The 19,816-nt window shown below is 52.6% G+C and overlaps 7 protein-coding genes across 7 annotated transcripts; 4 read left to right on the top strand and 3 right to left on the bottom strand.

Annotated features, from left to right (window-relative positions):
• Positions 1–344: 344 nt before the first annotated feature.
• BCR38DRAFT_304936 (uncharacterized protein) lies at positions 345–1,535 on the top strand (the record flags this gene model as incomplete). The annotated part of the gene is made up of 1 exon (XM_040854601.1): positions 345–1,535. A coding segment is annotated over one exon (1,191 nt), but the record flags the coding sequence as incomplete, so codon positions are not given.
• A 165-nt stretch (positions 1,536–1,700) lies between these two features.
• BCR38DRAFT_423402 (uncharacterized protein) lies at positions 1,701–4,608 on the bottom strand. Its single transcript, XM_040859588.1, has 7 exons — positions 4,493–4,608; positions 4,267–4,436; positions 3,885–4,177; positions 3,554–3,836; positions 3,229–3,482; positions 2,900–3,179; positions 1,701–2,845 (listed from the first exon to the last, which is right to left on the bottom strand). Exons 3-7 carry the CDS (start codon positions 4,166–4,168, stop codon positions 2,006–2,008), a joined length of 1,941 nt encoding a protein of 646 aa, XP_040718768.1. The 5' UTR covers positions 4,169–4,177; positions 4,267–4,436; positions 4,493–4,608; the 3' UTR covers positions 1,701–2,005.
• Positions 4,609–7,035: 2,427 nt separating this feature from the next.
• On the top strand, positions 7,036–9,037 carry BCR38DRAFT_133243 (uncharacterized protein). Its single transcript, XM_040853564.1, has 3 exons — positions 7,036–7,490; positions 7,555–7,666; positions 7,735–9,037. The coding sequence occupies exons 1-3, from the start codon at positions 7,227–7,229 to the stop codon at positions 9,021–9,023; spliced, it is 1,665 nt and encodes a 554-aa protein (XP_040718767.1). The 5' UTR covers positions 7,036–7,226; the 3' UTR covers positions 9,024–9,037.
• A 520-nt stretch (positions 9,038–9,557) lies between these two features.
• Positions 9,558–10,426, bottom strand: BCR38DRAFT_406401 (uncharacterized protein; the record flags this gene model as incomplete). Its single annotated transcript, XM_040858046.1, has 3 exons — positions 9,558–9,567; positions 9,767–10,281; positions 10,424–10,426. 3 exons carry the CDS (start codon positions 10,424–10,426, stop codon positions 9,558–9,560), a joined length of 528 nt encoding a protein of 175 aa, XP_040718766.1.
• An 861-nt stretch (positions 10,427–11,287) lies between these two features.
• BCR38DRAFT_133180 (uncharacterized protein) lies at positions 11,288–13,008 on the top strand. The gene is made up of 2 exons (XM_040853563.1): positions 11,288–11,733; positions 12,880–13,008. The coding sequence occupies exons 1-2, from the start codon at positions 11,476–11,478 to the stop codon at positions 12,961–12,963; spliced, it is 342 nt and encodes a 113-aa protein (XP_040718765.1). The 5' UTR covers positions 11,288–11,475; the 3' UTR covers positions 12,964–13,008.
• Positions 13,009–15,425: 2,417 nt separating this feature from the next.
• On the bottom strand, positions 15,426–16,274 carry BCR38DRAFT_423381 (mitochondrial 54S ribosomal protein YmL38/YmL34). Its single transcript, XM_040859587.1, has 3 exons — positions 16,131–16,274; positions 15,985–16,069; positions 15,426–15,924 (listed from the first exon to the last, which is right to left on the bottom strand). Exons 1-3 carry the CDS (start codon positions 16,143–16,145, stop codon positions 15,629–15,631), a joined length of 396 nt encoding a protein of 131 aa, XP_040718764.1. The 5' UTR covers positions 16,146–16,274; the 3' UTR covers positions 15,426–15,628.
• An 865-nt stretch (positions 16,275–17,139) lies between these two features.
• On the top strand, positions 17,140–19,362 carry BCR38DRAFT_455444 (uncharacterized protein; the record flags this gene model as incomplete). Its single annotated transcript, XM_040861792.1, has 3 exons — positions 17,140–17,232; positions 17,293–18,284; positions 18,330–19,362. 3 exons carry the CDS (start codon positions 17,140–17,142, stop codon positions 19,360–19,362), a joined length of 2,118 nt encoding a protein of 705 aa, XP_040718763.1.
• Between the last annotated feature and the right edge of the window lie 454 nt (positions 19,363–19,816).

The following is a 19,816-nucleotide window of genomic DNA, read 5'->3' as shown; positions in this document are numbered from 1 at the left end:
CGCAATATCCCCGTCGTGGAATCCTCACGTTTCTCCCTCCATCTGCCATATAAATACGTTATTTGAGCCTATTATTTACTCCTATCCACATTGGGCAATACCCCTGATAAGCATTCGGGTCCTTACCCTAAAATGCAAGCAGCCGCAAACGTGAAAATTCGAGTGAATGGAAACGCCGTGACGACCCATCACCGCCGTTGACACCATCTGCGGAAACATAGATCTAAAATATGACAGCTTGCCCGACCCGAACCTGCACATCACCAGCTTCTCCGTGCATAAGTACCGGCTGTGCGAATTCTCCACGGATGGTGACGGTTATGGATCATCTGGCTCATCGTGGTGACACGGCCCAATATATCGCCATCGCCGCCGAGCTCAAATTTCTCGTCCCTTTATTGCCACGGAACGCAAGGAGTCTCAAACACCATGCAAGCCCCCCTCTGGAAGTAGTAGACTTCATCAAGGACGCAGAAAGCCTCGATGATCGAGACCGCCTAAAACTCTGGCACCACGTCTGGCGCAAGATCGCCAACCTCATCACCGAAATCCCCGGCCAGAACGCCATCAGCAGCAGCGACGTCAAGAGACTCCGCAGCCAAGAGCGTGAATTCTGGGCCACGCACTGGATCGTCAAGAAAGCCAACTCGGCCGAGCCTGACAACAGCCACCCCCCCAACCTCCTGTGGGTCCCCGTGGAGATCAACTCCCCCAAACTGTCCTGGAAAGACCGCAACACCCTTCCTGCCATACAAGCCGTGCTGGAAGCTTTGCGGAAGCGGTACCACATCGTACTGAACCACACGTGCGAAGTGCACGTCCACGTCGGCCGGTTGGATGGGCAGCCCTTCTCTCTCCCCAGCTTAAAGCGCATAGCTGCTTTGCTCTGGCTCGCTGAGCCGGCACTGCGTCTTGTCAAGGATCCGAGGTCGCCTAATTACGAGCATGTCTATACCTGGAGCTCTCCCGCACGGCAACATAGCAGGCTTGCAAGAGAGCTGGATAACACGAACTGTGCCCCTGTGCCGTGCCTGCGCGATCTTCTCGAGGAAGATGGTCTTGATCCTGCCGTGGCTCGCTACCTGTCTTCGAGCGGAGAAGTCCAATGCTCAAAGCACAAGCAGGCCCTCCGCCTCATCTGGGCATGCCCCTCGCACCTCAAATTGGGTCGACTCATGTCAGGCGAGGGCAAGGCCTACCGCCGGCTGGGGTTCAACTTCAGCGCCTTTGGCGAGGAAGACGAAAGGGCGAGGACGAATCCCAGGACTGTGGAGTGTCGGTTTCTCGAGGGGACCATGGCGGATGATGTCGTGCTGGCTTGGATTCGTATCTTTGGGGCTATGGTGGAGGTTGCGCTGGATGCAAATGGTGGTGGGGATGCCTCGACAGAGCGGCGGTTTGCTAGGACGGTGTTGAGACTTGTTGATGAGAACGAGGCAGCGACGCCCATGGGCGAAGAGTCATTTGGGGAGCTGATGCAGGATTTGGGGGTTGAGGAGCGGGTTTATCGGCCTGTGCAGAAGATGATTCGGAGGATTCATGTGGGTTTGGTGGGTGGCGATGAGCAAGGAGAAAAACCATGAAGGTATCTGTCTCGGGATGATATTTAGTGTCTAGATGGAAGGTAATCAGCAACAATGGAGCGTGACAAGTTCGTTTGACCCGGTGACCAATGAGGGGAGGCAAGTCCCTGGAAAGGATACGGCACCAGGGTACTGTAATAATCATTTAATACAGCAATTCTTGATCCTACGTCCTACCACACAATCCTAATTACAGTCGTGTACTCGGGATCCTAATGTCTTACCAACGTTGCGGAATACAAGAAAAGGGGTATCTCGACAAAAGGGGACCAAGTTGTCAACCGATCGCCAACGCAGACGACCATCACGAACATGCTGGATCCCGTGTACTCCAACAACTGTGCTTCTCTGTACCTTATAGTAGCTATAGCCTTGGCCCTAGATGTCTCACTACCAAGGCACCTTGCCAGTAAGTCATATCCTCAATTCCGTGCACATCGGGAATTCCTAGAGGGGTTGGTCGATGGGTAAGTGCTCTTGAACTCGGGAAGCTCACCCCAAGTGCGTACCATGTCCACAAGTTTCAGGGTCTCGATGCATCTCAAACATGATGTGTCTTCCCTGGTAGAGCCAGGTCTGTAGCAGGTCTGGCTATTCTCGCCCTCGAGTGTTTGCAGCAGCCTCTTAAGCATTGGCCAGAGGGTGGTGGGTGGTCTCTGTTCGTGAGAGCCGTGAATATCAATTGAAAACGGCAACTTCAGCTTTCCTAGCAATTGTCCGATTTCATCGCCGTGCGATCGGAGAGCATTGATAGACTCCTCAGCGATGCCATCGCGCATAGCTCCGCTGCGGGCCTCGTAGTCGATGAGACTGTCAGCCACGATACAGTCCACGAGCATCTGGCGGCCAAGCTCGCTTTCGTGCAGTTTGGCCTTGATGGCCGACTCAAAAAGTTGGTGGATTTTTAAGAAGGCATCATCACCCTTTTCAGAACGCTGTTGCACGAACTCATTAAGCTTCGTCGTTTGCTTCTCGGGTGTTGTGTGAGGGTTGAAGAATGATACATCCACTGGAACGTTCCCAAAAGTCTTCAGGGACTTTTCAACCATGGCGAGAGCAGATGGTTGTCGACTTCCACTGGTCATTGCATCTTGGGCTTCATGTGTCTTGGCCACTTTGCCGCCATTAGTTGATTTGCCCTGCGTTGCGTTCTTGGCGTGTTGGAAAGCAATTAAGAGACTGTGGTGATGATAGACAGCAGTTTCAAGACGTTTCACCAGCATTTCGAGGCGTGCATTCATGTAGTGCAGACATGCACCAATCTAGGGCCGGTCAGCAGGTACAATAAACTCGAAGCCACCAGGATAGGAACCCACGTAGACCGAGACAATTCCCTGGAAGGTTATCGCTCTCTCTGTTGTGACATCTATTCGTCTCAGGATTGGCTCTAACAATTGCTTTTCCACCGCCATATGAGCGACTGGGACGACTTCATCCCACAGCGACTGGATCTCTCCGATGATGGCGATCATCTCAGCTTCTACAGCACGCTTGTACCCAGAAACGGCGGGTGAAGTGTCGGCGTATGTGGTCGTGGCCTCGCGGAATGCAGAATCCAGCGAGGCTCTGCATCCTTGCACAAGCATGTACACCTCCCTGCATGTTGTCAGTTCGTTTTCACAGACACTAAACTACAGACACGTACTCGTTGGCGTAGCGGCGTGCAATTGTAACGATTATATCGTTCTTTTTATGCTGATCGTCGAACGAGAGCTCCCAACCAAGAGCCTGAAGTTTTTCCAGCAGGTGATCATACTCCCAAGGTTCTTCCCGACCTTCAGAGTCACCAGAGTCTTCGAATTTCAAGTCCTTGGGTACTGGGAGCATGTGACCGATATGTTGGATGAACCTTAGAGCATCTTGAGCCTGATCCTTAATCATAGCATCGAGTTGCTGAATCTATTGTTATCTATGTCAGGAAGGGCTTGTGGGTGTTGACTGATTTTGAACGGTTGGGGCGAGTGACGCACCCCTTCATCAAGCTCTGCCTTGGTCTCCAACAAGCCTTGCTCTTTGGCTCGTTGTGCGGTGCCTTGTTCGTCGGTCCAAGCGTCGCGGGCGTGGGTTGAAGCCGAAAGCCGTGCCATATGGGTGCGTAGGGCCTCTGAGTGCTGCTGGATTGCATCCGTGTACGTATCCATGGATTCGATTGCGTCACGAACTTTCTCTGAATGGATGGTGGTACTGCCGTCGGACACCTCATTTGATGCTCGTATCTTGTGAAACTCTCCCTTCTTCTTCAGCTCCTCATAGCTGGACTCGTGTCAGCTACAGCGCATACGGATGGCCATTAACACTCACAATGCTATCTCATCTGCATCTAGCTGCTTGGAGGCAGATTCCCGAGATTTGATCGCAGAACGCATTTTGTAATCAGCGAACTTGTTCAAGATCTCCTCGTCCTTGAGGGCGAGCTGAACCAGTTCAGTCTTCCAGCCTGGATATTCCTTGCCCATCTGCTTCTCACAAAGAGACTCGAAATCACTGCCCGATATCGCGGCAATCAGGTCATCTGGAAGAGCTTCCTCATCTTGCTGAGGACGCTTCTTGTGCTTCGGGTGCAGAGGCATGTTGGCAATAGTCATGCAACTCTCCTTCAAGTGGACAGGATACCCCGGTCAGTAAAGAGTCTGTTGTCATCGGCAAATCACTAGTTGTGATTACCAAGAACAGAGATACTTACAAAAGAAACGAAAACAACAACGACAGCTGAAGAGCTATGAGGTGGTGCAGCAGTGTCGATCAATGACCTTAATCATGGAACAATTCATGCGACGATGGAAACCATGAGTGTCAGTCTGTTGGGATGGCAGCGGGTCTGTCCGAAGCCGCGTGCCAGGGGCGCAAAGTAACCTAGTATATTTGATCAGTTCCACATCTTGCTCCTGATTGAACTGTTGATGGCTTACCAAATCGAAGAAAGCCCGAGCGATTGCTCAAGAGAATGCTAACTGCAAATGGTCCGAAATGTTACTTGAGGGCTGATGAGTACTTGGAAAGCGAAGGGAAAGCGCTAGTGGATAATTATCGGCTGCGCTAACCGTCAGGTACTTCGTCGTATGTACAGCCACAGAGCAGCCACAGTGGCTCCGGGATATTGTTTTGATCGGGGGGGACTGCCCGGACCTTAGAGAGCAGAGCACAGAGTGTATTAGAGAGTTGAGACAACACATTTCTTAACTCGTTCCTTCAGGTGAGTCAAGTCATCTGCGCTGGGAGACACTGGATACCCCTCGGCCGCACTTAATGAAGCTTGGATCGCTGCAATCAAATACTCCCAAGTAGTATTGGATGGTACTGCTTCTTCTTCTTTTCCCAAGCCATGTTACTGGTAGCTGTTTGATCATTTTTCCCAGTCATATATCACACTGAATCGATCGGTCATATTGAAGACGTCTCCGTTGTGTACGCCTTCTTGATTGGTTTACTTTCATGAATTATTTGTCCACTCTGGCCCCGCGCACTCGGGTTTGAGCCGCCGTTTGTTCTCTGGCCGAGACGACAAGAAACGACTGATCAACCATTACCTCTAAATAACGGACGTCCACTTCGACCCTTGATGGGCCGAAAGTGACAAGTTGACCCAGACCGCTACAAGGCAAACGTGGCAGACGCTCTCTCTCTCTCTCTCTCTCTCTCTCTCAGATTGGCACCGCCTTTTCCCTCATGTCCCGGCCAGAGTAGGCGACCGTGTCGGACCAGGAATTTAAGGTTGTTGGTTCCTATAAAGGCAGCCCGTCTCCGCCTCGTGCAACAGAATGCGACTTGCCTCGTAGACCAAAGGAGCTTCCACGGTCGTCTATGGCATCAAAGTGAGACTCGGCCAGTGCAGGTGCACGCGAGCTACACAGCATATCTTCTTGCTGGTTGCGACAAGTAGCATCCAGTCCCATGTCGTGGTTCGCGGGTAACAAGCACAAGCTTGATCCAGGTCGTGTCGGGCCAGGGACGGCATTCCGCGTCAAAGTGGCATCTCGTCTGCCGGACCAACCAAGCCGCTCCCCATGTGCCAGGGCAGCACGGGTCACATGCCATGAAAACCAACGATGCACCCTGCTGTGATTCTTGATAGCCAGGTGCGTTTAAATGCGTCAAGATGATGACAGATTGGTTCTAGTTGGTGTTCCTAAATTGGATGCCCGTGGCTTGGAGCCGCAAGCATCCGTAGGATTGCAGGTGAAAGCCTCGCTCAATCTATGCCGTCGCCGCAATTTGCTCCATTGGTACCATCATCGGGTGGCTGGCGGCAATTGTAGCTGCAGCTGGCAGACAACGCCCCGGACTTGACAAGCCTGCTAGAGTCCCTCCTATTTTGCTATTGGTCTGGTAGCCGAGTTCACGCTAGCTATCGGCCTGTGAATTTTAGACTGTAAAGACGCAAGTGCCTGGAATGCTGTCCCCAACTCCGATCCACCAAGACCACTAACAAGTATCCGTCCCACCTTGCCTCATGTTTGTGGCTCCAAGGCTTTCTGGATTTTCAGCTTTAATTGCCTCGAATCTCTCTCAATTTCAACCCTGGAATCAAAGCCCAACCAGCAGTTCATGTAGGGGGTAGACCCTGTTGGTTCCCACTCTGTCCGCTGTCCCACGTTCTGTTTGCAGCAATCGTCGCTGAATGGCCAGCAGTTTCGAATATGTGCCACTGTAACGTGCAGCGGTCGACGTACTTCCTCTTGTGCCTCGATATTCCTTTTTTCCTTCTTGAAATGGAACACGAAAAGGTCTCGTGCTTCTTGATGGTCCCGATCTTGGACCCTTCTCGCAGATTCGGCGCTGTTTTACTGACGTAGCTTGTGGCCGAGTGGTTCGCACCTGAGTATACATGTTACCAGGGGTCCTTTTGTCGTCCGCAAGTAGCATTGGCAAGGTTAGTGTCTGTCCTGCCCAGTGCGGCATCACTATATACACCCAGCATTCCTGTCATAACAACCCTGTTTGGGGGCAAAGGGCCAAGGGGGGCCGCCGAGCCTCTAGATTTGATGACGGCCGTTAGATTCGGAGTATGCAAGTGCATTACTATGCGCAGACCCGCATCCGCCATGCTCCCCGAAGGCTCTGTCAGAAGTGACCAGTAGCCGAGCACGCCGGGCCTTGACGACTACCTGTGGGGCGAGTATATTGGGATGGCATGTCGTGGCAAGTGCGAGTGTTCCGTTTGTACGCCGAGCCCTATTACCGTCTTTGTTGTGGTTCCACGCCCGACCTGGCACGCCCGGACGCCTACTTCTGCCAGATGCGATGCGTGAGACGCAATGCTTCCGTCCTCTCTCTTGTCGTCCCAACATGATCGATCTTGTATCTCGATTCGTCGAGGCATCGGGTAGGTTTTCGTGCTTTTCAGGGGGCTTGTACATCCATTCATGGGTCCTCATCTGCCTTCATCCGCGGCACTGGCGGGTCAGATGTACCGCAGTTTATCAAAGGCAGATGGCAGGTTATGTTGGGTGAACTTGTGTATATTATTTGGAAACGGTTGGCCGTCCATAAATTCCAACGGCTTTCCGGGAAACTGTCTCAGTCTTCTGATTACTTCAAGACAACACCTTCCGCTTCCAGATAGCCATCCCCATCCACCTCACTCCAGCATACCCGTGCTCCCTCATTGGCTCCTTCTACCACCTCTACCCCTGATAAAACACCATGACTATGACCTGGGTGTCTCAACTATGCCGGAGCCTTAGGGCTCCCGGCACGGGCAAACGATACAGGAATGCCTTGATTGGAATCCTGTTCGTTCCGCTGAACCAACTAATCGTTGTACCTATACAACTCACCTTCGACAACCACCAGATAAACCTTCCCGCTTCCATTATAGTGATGCTGTTGGTATTGACCGTGATGCTCTTTGCCAACTTCATCCACGGAGGCACGGGTGATTGCTACAGCAGACACTTGAAAGGTCCAGTGAGTATACACCTCCACCAAAGCCGGTTATAGCCATCCAAATCTGACGGAGCAATCTATCCAGACCGACTTTCTCGGCCGCCACATGTCTTTTGGCTTCGTTGCATCATTCATCATGCTGAGCAAGGAGCACATCGAGACCGGTACCGATGTCCCAAAGATTGCATGTGCTTTCAGTAAGTTGGCCTGTACTCACATAATAACGAAGCGTGTTGGTTCGGTCGAACTTACGCACATGTGCCAGTCATAACCAGCCTCATCAGCTACATCGGTTGCTTTCTCTTTGCTATTGGGAGTTTCCGAATCGAGGAGTGCCTGAGAAGCCTGCGCAAGCGAGCCAATGACTTCGACACTGAGGAGAACCATAAGCCATCCCCAGGACCAGCGCCGCTCCCTTCTAAATATGCAAGTGGTAGACGCATCTCTCAGGTCTCGCAGCTCACTACGGTCCTCATGAACAATGCGTCGTTGTCCTCGCTCGAGACACTCAGCACAGCCCCCGGGGCGATGGAGTTCCTCGCCAGTACGACACCGCTCTGGATCTCGCTCTTCCTGCTCTGCATTATCGGCCTGCCTGTGTATTGTGCTGCCGAGTACGACATGCCCCTTGAGGTCTTTAGTTTCACCAGCTTCTGGATCATCACCGTCCTGTTCCAACGCTCGCTCAAGACGTGCAAAACCCTGGAGCTGCGTCCCCGACTCCGGTCTACCTTGGTCATCCTCTTCAACCCCGTCCTCCTGACCTCCATGCTCGGTACCGCCTTCTTCTGGATCAAAGCCGCCATAACCCATCGCTCCCTGCGCGAAATCCTCTCTGCCTTCCGCCGCGAGCGCTCCTGGGCCAGCATCGTGTCCAAGATCGCGGCGGACCACAACCCCCAAATTCACATTGGTGCGGGCGACCTGGCCCAAGCCCTCCTGGACGCGGGCATCGTGTCTCTGGGGCTGAAGATGTTCGAGTATCGACGGGAGCTGTGGAACAGCTTCACGACCGTCTTCTCAACGTCCATGGTTTTTGCCACCATTAACTTATTCTTAAACGTCATCTTCGCGCACGCCATGGGCCTCGCCCAGCCCGATGCCCTCGCCTTCGCCGCCCGCAACGTCACCATCGCGCTCGGTGTCCCCGCCGTACAGAACCTGAACGGAAGTACCACGCTCATGAGCGCGCTCGTCGTGTTCAGTGGCATGCTATTCCAGATGACGGGAGACTTCCTCTTCGCTTGGCTCGGCATTCGAGATCGACCCCAACAGCTACAGCAGCCCGCCATGACCGTCTGCGCAAGCGATGAGGAAAAAGGGGCGAACGACGATGCTGCTGCAGCGGGACACGGCAGCAATTGCAAGGTGGTAGCTGCGGGTATCGCGGTGGGCATCAATGCTGCGGCCATGGGCACGGCGCACCTGATTGAGCGGGACTCGAGCGCCACGGCGTACTCAGCGCTGTCCATGACGATCTTTGGGGCAATCACCGTGGCACTTACTGCCGTGCCGGCTATCGCGGATTGTTTGATTTCTTTGGCGTCTCGATGAAACGTCGTTCATGTCATGATTGGTTATCTACTTGGCTTTGCGTTTCTTTTGCATTTCTCTTTGAAAAGCAGGCGAATAGGATGAGATACCGGTGATACCCAAAGCGAATAGCGTGGAGTTCAGTTCTACAGGGTTTTCTGCATACAAGTGCAAAATTATTTGCTTTTGGGACGATAGACATTGGTCGAATGGTTGGTTGGTTGACGGGTTGCCTGTCATGTCACATTTCAGGCATCATATAGAGCAACGAACGAGTACGACTATCACTCTGGCCCGTGGTCGGGAGGTTTTTTCGTGCTCATGTGACTTCGTCTCAGTTTGGTATGATGTCCAAATACAAACGTGAGAACGGAGAAATGGCGATCCCAGAGATGGGCAGTGCGACATGAGAATGCTACGCCAAACCTGGGAGAGTATTGCAAGTCGCCAGCAGTATGTCAGACACAAGATCCGAAATCATTGGTCATCTCTCAAGTTGGAATTTGTTTTTCTCGGCATGGGAAGCAGTACGCTAAGACTTTCCCGCGTGTAGACTTACTCCAGCCTAGAAGTGAAGGTTAGCAAGTCCTTTCAAGCTTGACACAACGTTCGCGTAATTTCCTTTCGCACAAGGCGGTCGGTTCCCGTCTGATTTGCCTGGTTCCAGACCCTCTTGCCACTACCATCCAAGCCGCACCCGTAGAACCCCGGCTAGACTTTCAATATGCGAGAATAGTCAGGCTAAGAAAATACAGACCACTTACCTCTCAATCAGATGCAGACCACTGGCCGTCGAGACGACTCCGCTCATTTGCCCTGGCTGGAGCGCGAACGCGGCGTCCTCAAACTCCTTCTGCATGTCGCCTTTTCCAAAATAGCCCAGGTCCCCCCTCTTCCTCGCACTGCTGCAATCACTCTCGGTGGTAGCCAGCTCGCCCAGCGTCGTCTCGCCCCGCTTGATGCGCGCCTCGTACCCCTTGATGATGTCCTCGGCCTCCTGCTTGCTCCGCGTGATGTCGGCCTGGCGCCACGACGACTTGCGCCGGCTCTCGTTGTGCTTGACCAGCAGGTGCGCGGCCCGGATCTTGTCTGCCGGTTTGCCAGCCGCGGGTGCCGTTGCAGACGAGTGGTGCAGGGCCATGTATCGCTTCAGCTTCTCCGTATCTGTGCCTGGCGGCGGCTCCCAGCGAGAGACTTTATCTGTCGCGTTGAAGTAGTAGGGCAGATTCTTGGAGTTGCTGTGCCGAACTTCCCAGCTTGGGGGTAGACCGGTGTCATCCTAGTTCACATCAAAGCTGGTAAGCGATTGTGCCTCCAGAAAACAAGAGGATGACGATATGCACATGCGAAAAGGGTCGAAACTAGGGCAAAAGCTCGGAGCTGTTGCATGCCCTGCAGACGCAGTTGATTCTGCAACTTACCATATTGGTTGGATGTGGGAGTAATGGTCGATGTAGGTCGTATGATGTCGATGTTGATATCGATGTCGGTCTGCAGACGTCTTGTTGCTTGCAATTGCTCGAGGGTTTACAGCGTTGCTTTACGACGAGAGACAATGATGGTCAGACGCAAGGCCGGATATGCGTTTAGTTATTGGAGACAAACCCGGGCCTTTTTCGGAATTCAGCTTTTGAATCAAATCTCGACCGAGGAGTGGAAGAATCCTGCTTTGCGCTAACTCGGCCTGATGAACCAAATAAGCGGGAAGCGGGGCAACGAGGGGGAAGGGAAGACCTGCACATCAGCAGCCCATCTAAATTCTACCATCTGCTAGCTTGCTTCCTTTGGGTCTATTTGGGGATTTGGGCTAGTTAGCCTATCGGCTCAGATTGGGAGCTGGATATTGTTGCACCGAGCAACGATCACGAGGTTTTCGAGGCGGGGCAAGGATGACGATGAAACGCGGGGCTGTCGAGAGCTCAATCGCCGGGTCGTCTAGGGTGCGTTTTTACTGACACCGTGTGAAGTGCGAGCATAAGGTCTACTCGAGGGAAACAAAGCTTCACTCGTCATGGACGTTATTCAGATAAAATAATTGCTTAATCATAAGGAATGATAAAAGTATTTTTCAATTGGGCTTCTTTCAAATAGAACTAATTAATTATCAAACATCAAATGTTTAGACAAGCTGCATAGATCTATGTCTGCTATACACAGTCTCTATACTGTCCGAAAACGGGGGGAGGCCTTCTTGTTCCCTTGATCATTTCATTGGTTAGAATTTATCCGATTATCCGAAGTTGGTCCGTCTTTGACTTCAACATGGGAACCTTCAAAATCCGGCGCATTCTTGAAGGCACCGCGACGCCAGGAATCTTCATCCCATATCAACAGCTTCGCCGATTATTTTTCTCTTAAATAATTGCCGTGTTTTTGCCTTTTGGTAATTTCAGCGGTCAACAGCAAGCATACTCACACCTCACCTCACAAAGTCACCAACAACTCACCCCAGCAGAAGCGCAAACGGCCCATCATGGCGTCGCCGCAGTCCACCACCTCAAACGACGGGGCCAACAAGAACAAGCTCGAGCAAATCACTTTTAGATTCTGCTCCGAATGTTCCAACATGCTGTATCCCAAGGAGGATGAGGACTCTCACAAGCTGCAGTTTACCTGCCGTACCTGCCAGTACACCGAGGAGGCCACTTCGACGTGTGTTTTCCGCAATGTCATGAATAATGCTGTCGGCGAGACAGCTGGAGTCACTCAGGACGTTGGATCGGATCTTACGGTCAGTAGCGTCTCCATTCTCCTATTGCTCCCAATGCTGCTGCTCCTACTTGTGAGTCTTCGCCATCTGACGGTCCGGATTCCGCTTTCTGCTTTCGATGTGGTTTCACTTTGCTCCAGTGCGATACTTGCGGCAAAGTTGCTATTGATGAGTACAACCATTTCGTCCGTTCGAGCCACGATTGCGCCTGTGACTGAGTTCAGTCACTTGCGCATGCTGCTGGCCTCTACAAACTGCTGGACGCCGAACAGCAGGCGGCTGGCAACGCCAAGTTCACCTCTTACCAGATATCAAGCATGGCTATGTCGCATGTACATGATGCTATCGCGCAGTATCTACCATATAATATTGCGGCAAACCCTGAGGTAGACCCCCCGGAAGCCTTGCGCATTGGCCGTGAGGTTGAGGGCATGGCTTTGCTTTCTTAATCTCACCACATCCCCGACTTGTCGCCTTGTACGATTTATGTGTTCGAAGTATCACCGGCTCAGCGAATTCAAGAAAACGCCACTGCCCCTTTACCTCGCCTTCGGCCCGACTTCACCTTTGATATCAATCACAACCGGTCCATCGGAGATTCAGCAAGGACTCTCGGATACAGGCATAATAAGTACTAGTGCCAACTGTCAAATCCAGGCTAGTCTGCGTTACTTGACGTCACTTCACCTGAAGCCATCAGTGCGCGCAGGGTAGGCCACACCAATTACGGCGTTATTCACCCTCTTCTGGAACTCAGCAACACGTGGCAGACGTGAAGAGGAATATGGCGGCTCGGAATTTTTTTTCCTCTCATCGGTCCTTGGCGTCCTCGGCGAAGCCTGTCGGAACTGAGCATCATTTGAAGTAACGCACGATTGTCTACAGCATCGGAAACTACGCCAAACCCGCCCTCGATATTCCAAAAATCGTGCATCATGGTGCGTCTCCATGTCATTTCAAGTCTTCAAGACATTGCAACAACTCCACGACGTCGCAATTCCGGGACAAAAGAATGCAACGTGTCATTTTTAACCGAGGAGCTTCATACGGGTTCCCTCAAGTAGTCATCTTGCAGATGGATCTCCGACCTAAGTCCAAGTGAACATCGGACCAGCTTTGCACTGTTTTGTAGGAGTCAGCACGGTGTTCACTCTCTCCATTCCCTAGTATCACGGGGACATCGTGATTATGAAACGAGCTAGAGATCATAATGCGGGACTCTGCGGCAGAAACGTTCGGAGCTCTATCTAGCCACTAGGCTGGTGTACCCAAGCTGATTAGCACCTGATAAGCACCTGATTCGCCTGCACCGACGAAGAAATCGCATGCTAGAGCGAGTCATCATTCCACGAGAAGGCCGTCATATCGTTCGTCCATCATGACACGCAATTTCAAGGATGCGACGGCAAAGGACGAACCGCTCTTCATACGGCCGCAGTCGCGGGAAAGGCAAAATCCTGAATCTTCTTGCTGGTCGTTGACTCCATTCTTGGCGAAGACTTCGTTGACATGAACATAAACACCCTCGTGTTTTCTGTGACGCCGAGTCATACGAGCTGCGTTGTAATTGGAGACATCCACCTGGACCACTGGGCACCAAAATGGTCTTGCTGTACAGTCGACTGAGTTGACGAACCATGCCAGCTGGCTCCAGGCTGGTCGAGACCTGTTCAGGAAGTATGTGGAGGGCTCTGGGTTGAATAAACGGATTCCATGTCAAGCAGAGAAGCAGGGGGGGTCACCAAAGTGACCGCACGTGGCACTGCAGTACTTTCTGGCCGTCACCTTCGCAGGTAAGGCGCCATCCAAAGATGTCAGCTTAAGCCTGCTTGAGGATCGTGTCCGGAACTTTGGGATTTCAGTAAAAAGGGAAAACGGCTGCACAGTTCGAGGATGGCATGCATTGGACTCAAAGACTCTTCGCTGCGCCCTTATAGCGATACCCACCCCTAACCGAAGTGCGACAACATTGAGTGCATCACACCTCACTGCCAGTCCCAAGTTATTAGGATGTTTGGCATCCATCAGAGACTCGTCACGGACGAGCCATGTCATATAACCTTGGATTCCTCGCCGGATTGGTGTAGACTACTTGTCAGGCGCTACAAGCCAACTGCTCACCATCGATGGATCGTACAAACGCTGTCGAAGGAAGCAATGTCTCCGAAGTGGGATGCATTGAAAGCACAAGGGTCACACTACTATGTGCCACTACACGAAGACCCGAGGTGACGGTGATGACGTTGAAGTTGGAGATGCCATCTGTAAGAGGCCACACAGAAATATGCCCCAGTCACGCAAAGTGCCTAGCTCTGGCAGTCAATGTTGGTGGTTGATCTGTATCTCAGCCCACAGTAAATCAATCTGTGGATGGACGGCAATCAGCAACGCTAGCAGCTAAAGAGAGGGCTCACGAAAATTCGACCGAGATTCGATTGAGGCGAGCCATCCATTGGTGTACTACCAGTCTATTACTGGATGCCCATATAGTCGTTAGGCAACTCTAGTTACCCTTGCTAGGCACGACGATGGTGAACGAGTCTGATATCCGCATCCTATCAAAGATCACGATCAGACGGGAACCCTATCTGGCCCTCCCCACACCATTACCTCGTGTGATGGCCTGAATGGGGTCAGATCACGATCAAACGCCAGGAACATCATTGGTTGGGAAAATCATCACGTCGGCCACTCTGTTTCTGCACTGTGATGAAATGCTCCACACCACTTCTCTGATGGCTAGCTCTATCAAGTTCTTATCTCTGCATTGTCTCAGAGTTCAACCTCTACCCACACTCTGCACTGCGTGGTCGACGACTGGACATGGCATTCACATTCGCAAGGACACCATGCTGGTTTGGCTCTGGATCCTCCGATCCCGGCCTGGAGTGAGCAACGTTGAAAACCTTTGGCTCCGTTGCCCCATAGTAGTTGAGCACTCTTGCGCATCCTTCATTTTCCAACAGCCCCAGTACAGCTTCCAACTCATTCAGCCTAGCGGAGTTGTCAAAGTGTTGACATCGAGTCTTTGTTCATCAAGTGCTGGTTGTTGAAAATCGGAAGGGCCTGTACTTCCTACTCGGCTCCTCGAGGATTGAGTGGATGCTAAACAAGCTACGTGGTCATTACCAGCAAGCTTTGCTCCTTCAATGGTGACGAATGCTTTAATGAGATGCTGCGTACGGCCGGCTTTATACTAACAACATCCTCAAAGCCCATGGATAAAAGTGCAATACGACGACGCTAGTACCAATGGAGAACTAGTCACTCGTGATATGCAGCTTGGGGAGCATGCTTGATACGTTTTACGATTCTTTGACCTAATGCTAACATCACTTATTCTCCTAGCTTCCGCGCTCGAACAAGACTTGCCCGGTGTGCAAGCACGAGGAAGCTGTCTTCTTCCAGTCCCAACAACGAAGCGCTGAGACCGGCATGGTAAGCTCAAAGTACCTGGAATATCAGGATTGATTGTACTAACTTCCAATGCCTAGAAACTCTTCTACGTATGCTGCGAGTGCGGTAATATCTTCCAGTAGCGACGAGGACGTAGACTTTGGAAAGGGGATGTGGAGTCTTTAATACCAATTTGATAAAGTAATGCATGGGCAGGCGTTAGGAGTCTGCTGGCACGAACGCCACCTTTCAGACACGAAAACTTAGATTTGATTCTTCCAGCGGAGTGGATATTCAACCCAAAGAGTGCCATACTGTTCTCCGAGATGTGATATGAGTGTATTGGGAGTGGGAATATGTCTTCCAAATATAGATCCCCTATAACAGACGTTTTGCCTACAATACCAGTTTCCACTCGAACGCCAGCCAAATGCTTATACATGTATAGTACACATGTCTACTCGAACCGCGCCATCCACTCAGGCGCCTCCTTTTATCTCGATGTAATCCAACAGTGCACCTATGCATGCATGGGGGCCATGCTCAAGATCTTGCTCCACTTCTTGCGTCGCAGCTCGGCACCAACAACACCGTTTACTCGTGTTCCAATGGGGTCGCCAGCTTTGCTGATCAAGACGCAGGCATTGTCATCGAATCGAACGACGCTACCGTCGGGGCGCTGAACCTTCTTCTTGGTACGGACGACGATGGCGTGTCGGATATCGCCTCGCTTGACTTTGTTGGCAGCAGACGCGACACCCATTCCCGCATCGGTGGCACCTCTTTGCTTCTGGACAATGGCGACAAAACGGTCGCCTGATATGTGGAATCAGTCGACAACTTATTCCAGCAGGGCAATTGGAGCGGAGCAAATACCGATTGATGCATGTCTTTTCTGGCCAACGACAAGGGCACACTCGACAATGGCGGCGCCCGAGTTGTCGATGCAATTCAGCATCGTCTGAGGGAAGAAAGAGTCAGCACTCTCGCTGTCCCAAAACTCGACGCAACAACTGCCGCACCTTTAATTGGATCATCTTGGCCGATTCAGCCTGCTGCGGGGGCCGATGAAGCTCTGTAAGACGATTCCACGGTTGTTGGCGGGTCGGCCTCGCGGATGGGGAGGCTCTCGTCAAATTCAAATTTTGGCGTTGGTCGTTGGCCGTTCGAGGCTGAAAGACGGCGCGCCTCTGTCATTGGCCAATCTTCGGGATCGACCCTGTAACCAAGTACATCGTACCAACCCTGGTTCAATATCGGGGGTCAATTAGTACATACATGACATGGTCTAATGCTCTCCACGCACACGAGGGCCGCTATCTGGCATTGGCGCGTTGACCTGCCACCCTCTTTTCCCGTACCTCTGTGTCTGTGTGGACTTGAGGGGCCGCACCAGGTTCGGGTGTCAAGTTGAAGTCTCGTGAATTGCTTGCATAGCATTTCCGAATTTTCGATAAGGAGGGAGATCTGTCCCTCCCTCATGTTCACCTCTCCTTTACTTTGTTAGACCCGCAGCAGAATATACTTTTATATCTTTTCCTCCCGGCAATTGCGTGCATAATACCCATCCATCATCCATGAGAGCTGCCTTCGTGACTAGCGACTGCTGCATCCTGTTTCCTTGTTGGCGCTCTTTGGTTCAAGGTCCTTTCCATCCCAACTTCGTTGCGTTCATACCTTACTTCGCACCCTCTTGCCGCATGGACTTCATGTAACGACGCATTTGCAACAGTTGATATCCAATTGGCCCCGGCTCGCCTTTCCACCACTGCGCCTTGCCAACTGCATTCGTTTCCCCAATATATCAGCACATGAGGACCAATTGCAGCTAGTCACGACCGGTTCACCTCCCTCTCTCTACCTCCAATTCTCATTGGGGCGCACGAAGGGGCCTCCGTCCAACAGTTCCTTCGAGCCATTCTTTGGTCAACCCACCCCAACACTGGAGAATTCACCATACTCCCCACCCCTTCTCAAGCGAAATCTAGGAATCCAGCGAACTCGGAGTATTTGCGCATAGCGATTGCGATAATGCCTTTCCCAGCTTCAGCCAAGAAGCAGCCGCTGACGTTGGCTCAAATATCGGCTTACGACGACATACTCACAGATGCGCTCGTGGATCACGTATGTCGAGTCCCGACAGCTTGATACTGAGATGAACAGAGACTGACGGACTGGGCTTAGGCTTACTACTGGACGACGATCCCCAAGAATCGAACCACGTACCACCCCTCCAGAGGAGTGAAAGAGGAGGAGGTCACCAAGATCATTCAGGCGCATCTCATCGTCGACCCGGACCTGGAAGTGGCCGAGTCCAAGTTGCTTGGTCTGGATGGAATGCGCCGTTTCTACAATGGGCTCAAGACACCCAAGGAGAAGGACGACTTCCGCCGACACCTGCGTCGCTACATGCAGATCTACCTCCCCGACTGCCCCTTCGAAGTGAGCACGACGAACCGGTACACCATCAACACCCACGAAGCTGCCGTGACTGCGCGCCGCTTCGTCAAAAAGGGGGGATCGGTGAAATACCTGTCGGGCATCCAGGTCTTGATAACCCCTAAGGAGGAGAATGAGATCTCGGAGCGCAAGAAAGACTTCAGCATTGTGGTCAGCTCGCGCAACAAGTGTGCAAGCCTGTTCATGGGTCCTGCGCGATTCGCAAATCACGACTGCGGTGCCAATGCCCGGCTCGTTATCACCAGCCAGTCAGGCATCGAGATATTTGCGACACGGGACATCGAAGTCGGAGATGAGATCACTGTCACCTACGGCGAGAACTACTTTGGCGAAGACAATTGTGAGTGTTTGTGCCAAACATGCGAGGTCAATCTGGCCAACGGGTGGGAACAACCCGATGGCACTGTGCCCGTCAAGCAGAGCATTGAGCAGGTGAACGAAGAGGGATATTCGCTCCGTCGCAGACGTCGCGACGACAGCTTGGCCCGTTCCTCGAGGACGCCCTCTGTGACTCCTGATATTCGGCCGCGGGTTCCCAAGTCCAGGTCGAAGACGCTGATGATGAGTTCGGGCCGGGCGTCTATGACCAGTTCTCCTACGCCCGAGACGCTGCTACGTCAGAAGCGGAAACGCGAGTTTGACTTACTGAGTTCACCGCCCGCCACGCCGCACAAGAAGATGAAGACTCTTCATAGCGACGAGTTGGCCGTTTCGACGTCCATGTTGTCTAGACAGAACAGCGATGAAGAATCGAACGGCAGCGCATCGGCTTCTGCTTCCGATTCGGATAGTGCCGAGACCCTTCTCACCGGAGTTACGACCCCCGAGGAAGATGTCAAGGAGGCAGAAGCGACGAAGCCTGTGCTCAAGCTGGAGGACTTGGAGACGTCTTCGCTATCCGACGTCGCAATGGCCCCGTTCCCAGCAATTGCTCCGTCACCAATGGCCCGAGATGTGACCGCGAATGAAACATTGTCCACAATCGAGGCAGTCGCACCTGCGCCTGCGACTGGCATTCCGGTCATTTTCACTTCGACTCCTCCCGACGACAGTGAGAAGGCTGTCGAATCAGCTGACCTCATTGTCATACCTCCTCCGCTGACACCCGCTTCCAAGACGATAGAGCAGAGTCTACCAACCCCAACTACAGACCATGCGCCGCTGGCGGAGGAGGAAGAAGAAGCGCCCAAGCGGGGTCGAGGCCGGCCACGCGGCAGCGGAAAGTCGAAATGCAAGTCGAAAGAAGCGACAGTGACGACTCCCTCGAAAGCGCCAGTCAAGCCCCGAGCTTCTACCCCCACGCGCACCGAAAGCGTCGACGAATCCACGTCGCCCATTACGGCGAAGCCTAGTCGTATCCGCATCCCGGGCGATTACTCGCTGACGCCTGTCCTTCTCTCGGAGCCGGAGGCCGCTTGGGTGCGCTGCACAAACTGCACCGACCCCTTTGTGCAAAGGGATGCATACTACACGCGCAGCTCCTGCCCCCGCTGCGAGCGCCACTCCAAGCTCTACGGATTTCAATGGCCCAAAACAGAACGCGAGGGCAAGCACGACAAAGAAGAGCGGATTTTGGATCACCGCATGGTCCACCGGTTCCTCGATCGGGCGCATGAGGCGAAAATCAGGGGTAAGAAGAGTGGCAGTTCCATGGCGGAAACGCCTGCCGCGGAAGTCACGGGTAATATAAGGAAGCAGGGGGAGATGCGGGGAGCTGACGACGAAGACGAGCTGTCGAAGGTTAGGCGGAGTGGCAGGAGAAGACACCCCAGCCTCAAGGCCGCTGCCCTGTAGGAAGGTATCTGGAGAGGCATTGGGGGAGTGTTACGGAAGGCAGGGGTGTGGAGCCATGGTCGGGCGCTTTGGGCTTCGGAGAGAACGAGGTTTCATCTCTGAAGCTCTGCAAAACATATTCGCTTTCTCCCGAGGATGTGCGTGACCACAATCGGGCTTTTTCGACCTCAGGAGAAGAAATTTTTATCGCTAAGATTCTAGAACTCGCCCCGAGAATCACCCCCCATGTAGCGGCAGAAGACCGTGAAGACATGGCGAGAGATGGGGGGGGGGTATGAGGGACAACTTGCATCTATCATCTTGGTGTCCGGTTTCAACATCATGTAGCGTTTGCATTCTTGGCGTTTCTACCATGTTGTATACTAGCACGATACCGCACTGCGTACATCGCATTGCCTTTACCAACAATTATTTCAATATTTCCCACCTTATCCGAACTATCATGTCCCTTTGT

This window comes from Pseudomassariella vexata, assembly GCF_002105095.1.
Source record: "Pseudomassariella vexata strain CBS 129021 chromosome Unknown BCR38scaffold_3, whole genome shotgun sequence".
Classification (NCBI taxonomy): Eukaryota; Fungi; Ascomycota; class Sordariomycetes; order Amphisphaeriales; family Pseudomassariaceae; genus Pseudomassariella; species Pseudomassariella vexata.
The sequence above is the reverse complement of the archived record's forward strand: the minus strand, read 5'-3'. Positions and strand labels throughout refer to the sequence as shown.

Bases quoted from the DNA above. Each gene is read 5' to 3' on its own strand.
- BCR38DRAFT_423402 (XM_040859588.1), bottom strand. From the start codon at position 4,168: ATGACTATTGCCAACATGCCTCTGCACCCGAAGCACAAGAAGCGTCCT. The intron at 3,837-3,884 runs GTGAGTGTTAAT...ACACGAGTCCAG, and splicing joins GATGCAGATGAGATAGCATT to CTATGAGGAGCTGAAGAAGA. The intron at 3,483-3,553 runs GTGCGTCACTCG...AGATAACAATAG, and splicing joins AGGCAGAGCTTGATGAAGGG to ATTCAGCAACTCGATGCTAT.
- BCR38DRAFT_423381 (XM_040859587.1), bottom strand. The intron at 15,925-15,984 runs GTATTTGCTCCG...TCCACATATCAG, and splicing joins GAAAAGACATGCATCAATCG to GCGACCGTTTTGTCGCCATT.
- BCR38DRAFT_133180 (XM_040853563.1), top strand. From the start codon at position 11,476: ATGGCGTCGCCGCAGTCCACCACCTCAAACGACGGGGCCAACAAGAAC. The intron at 11,734-12,879 runs GTCAGTAGCGTC...TCCATTCCCTAG, and splicing joins ACGTTGGATCGGATCTTACG to TATCACGGGGACATCGTGAT.
- BCR38DRAFT_133243 (XM_040853564.1), top strand. From the start codon at position 7,227: ATGACTATGACCTGGGTGTCTCAACTATGCCGGAGCCTTAGGGCTCCC. The intron at 7,491-7,554 runs GTGAGTATACAC...CAATCTATCCAG, and splicing joins GCAGACACTTGAAAGGTCCA to ACCGACTTTCTCGGCCGCCA. The intron at 7,667-7,734 runs GTAAGTTGGCCT...CACATGTGCCAG, and splicing joins AAAGATTGCATGTGCTTTCA to TCATAACCAGCCTCATCAGC.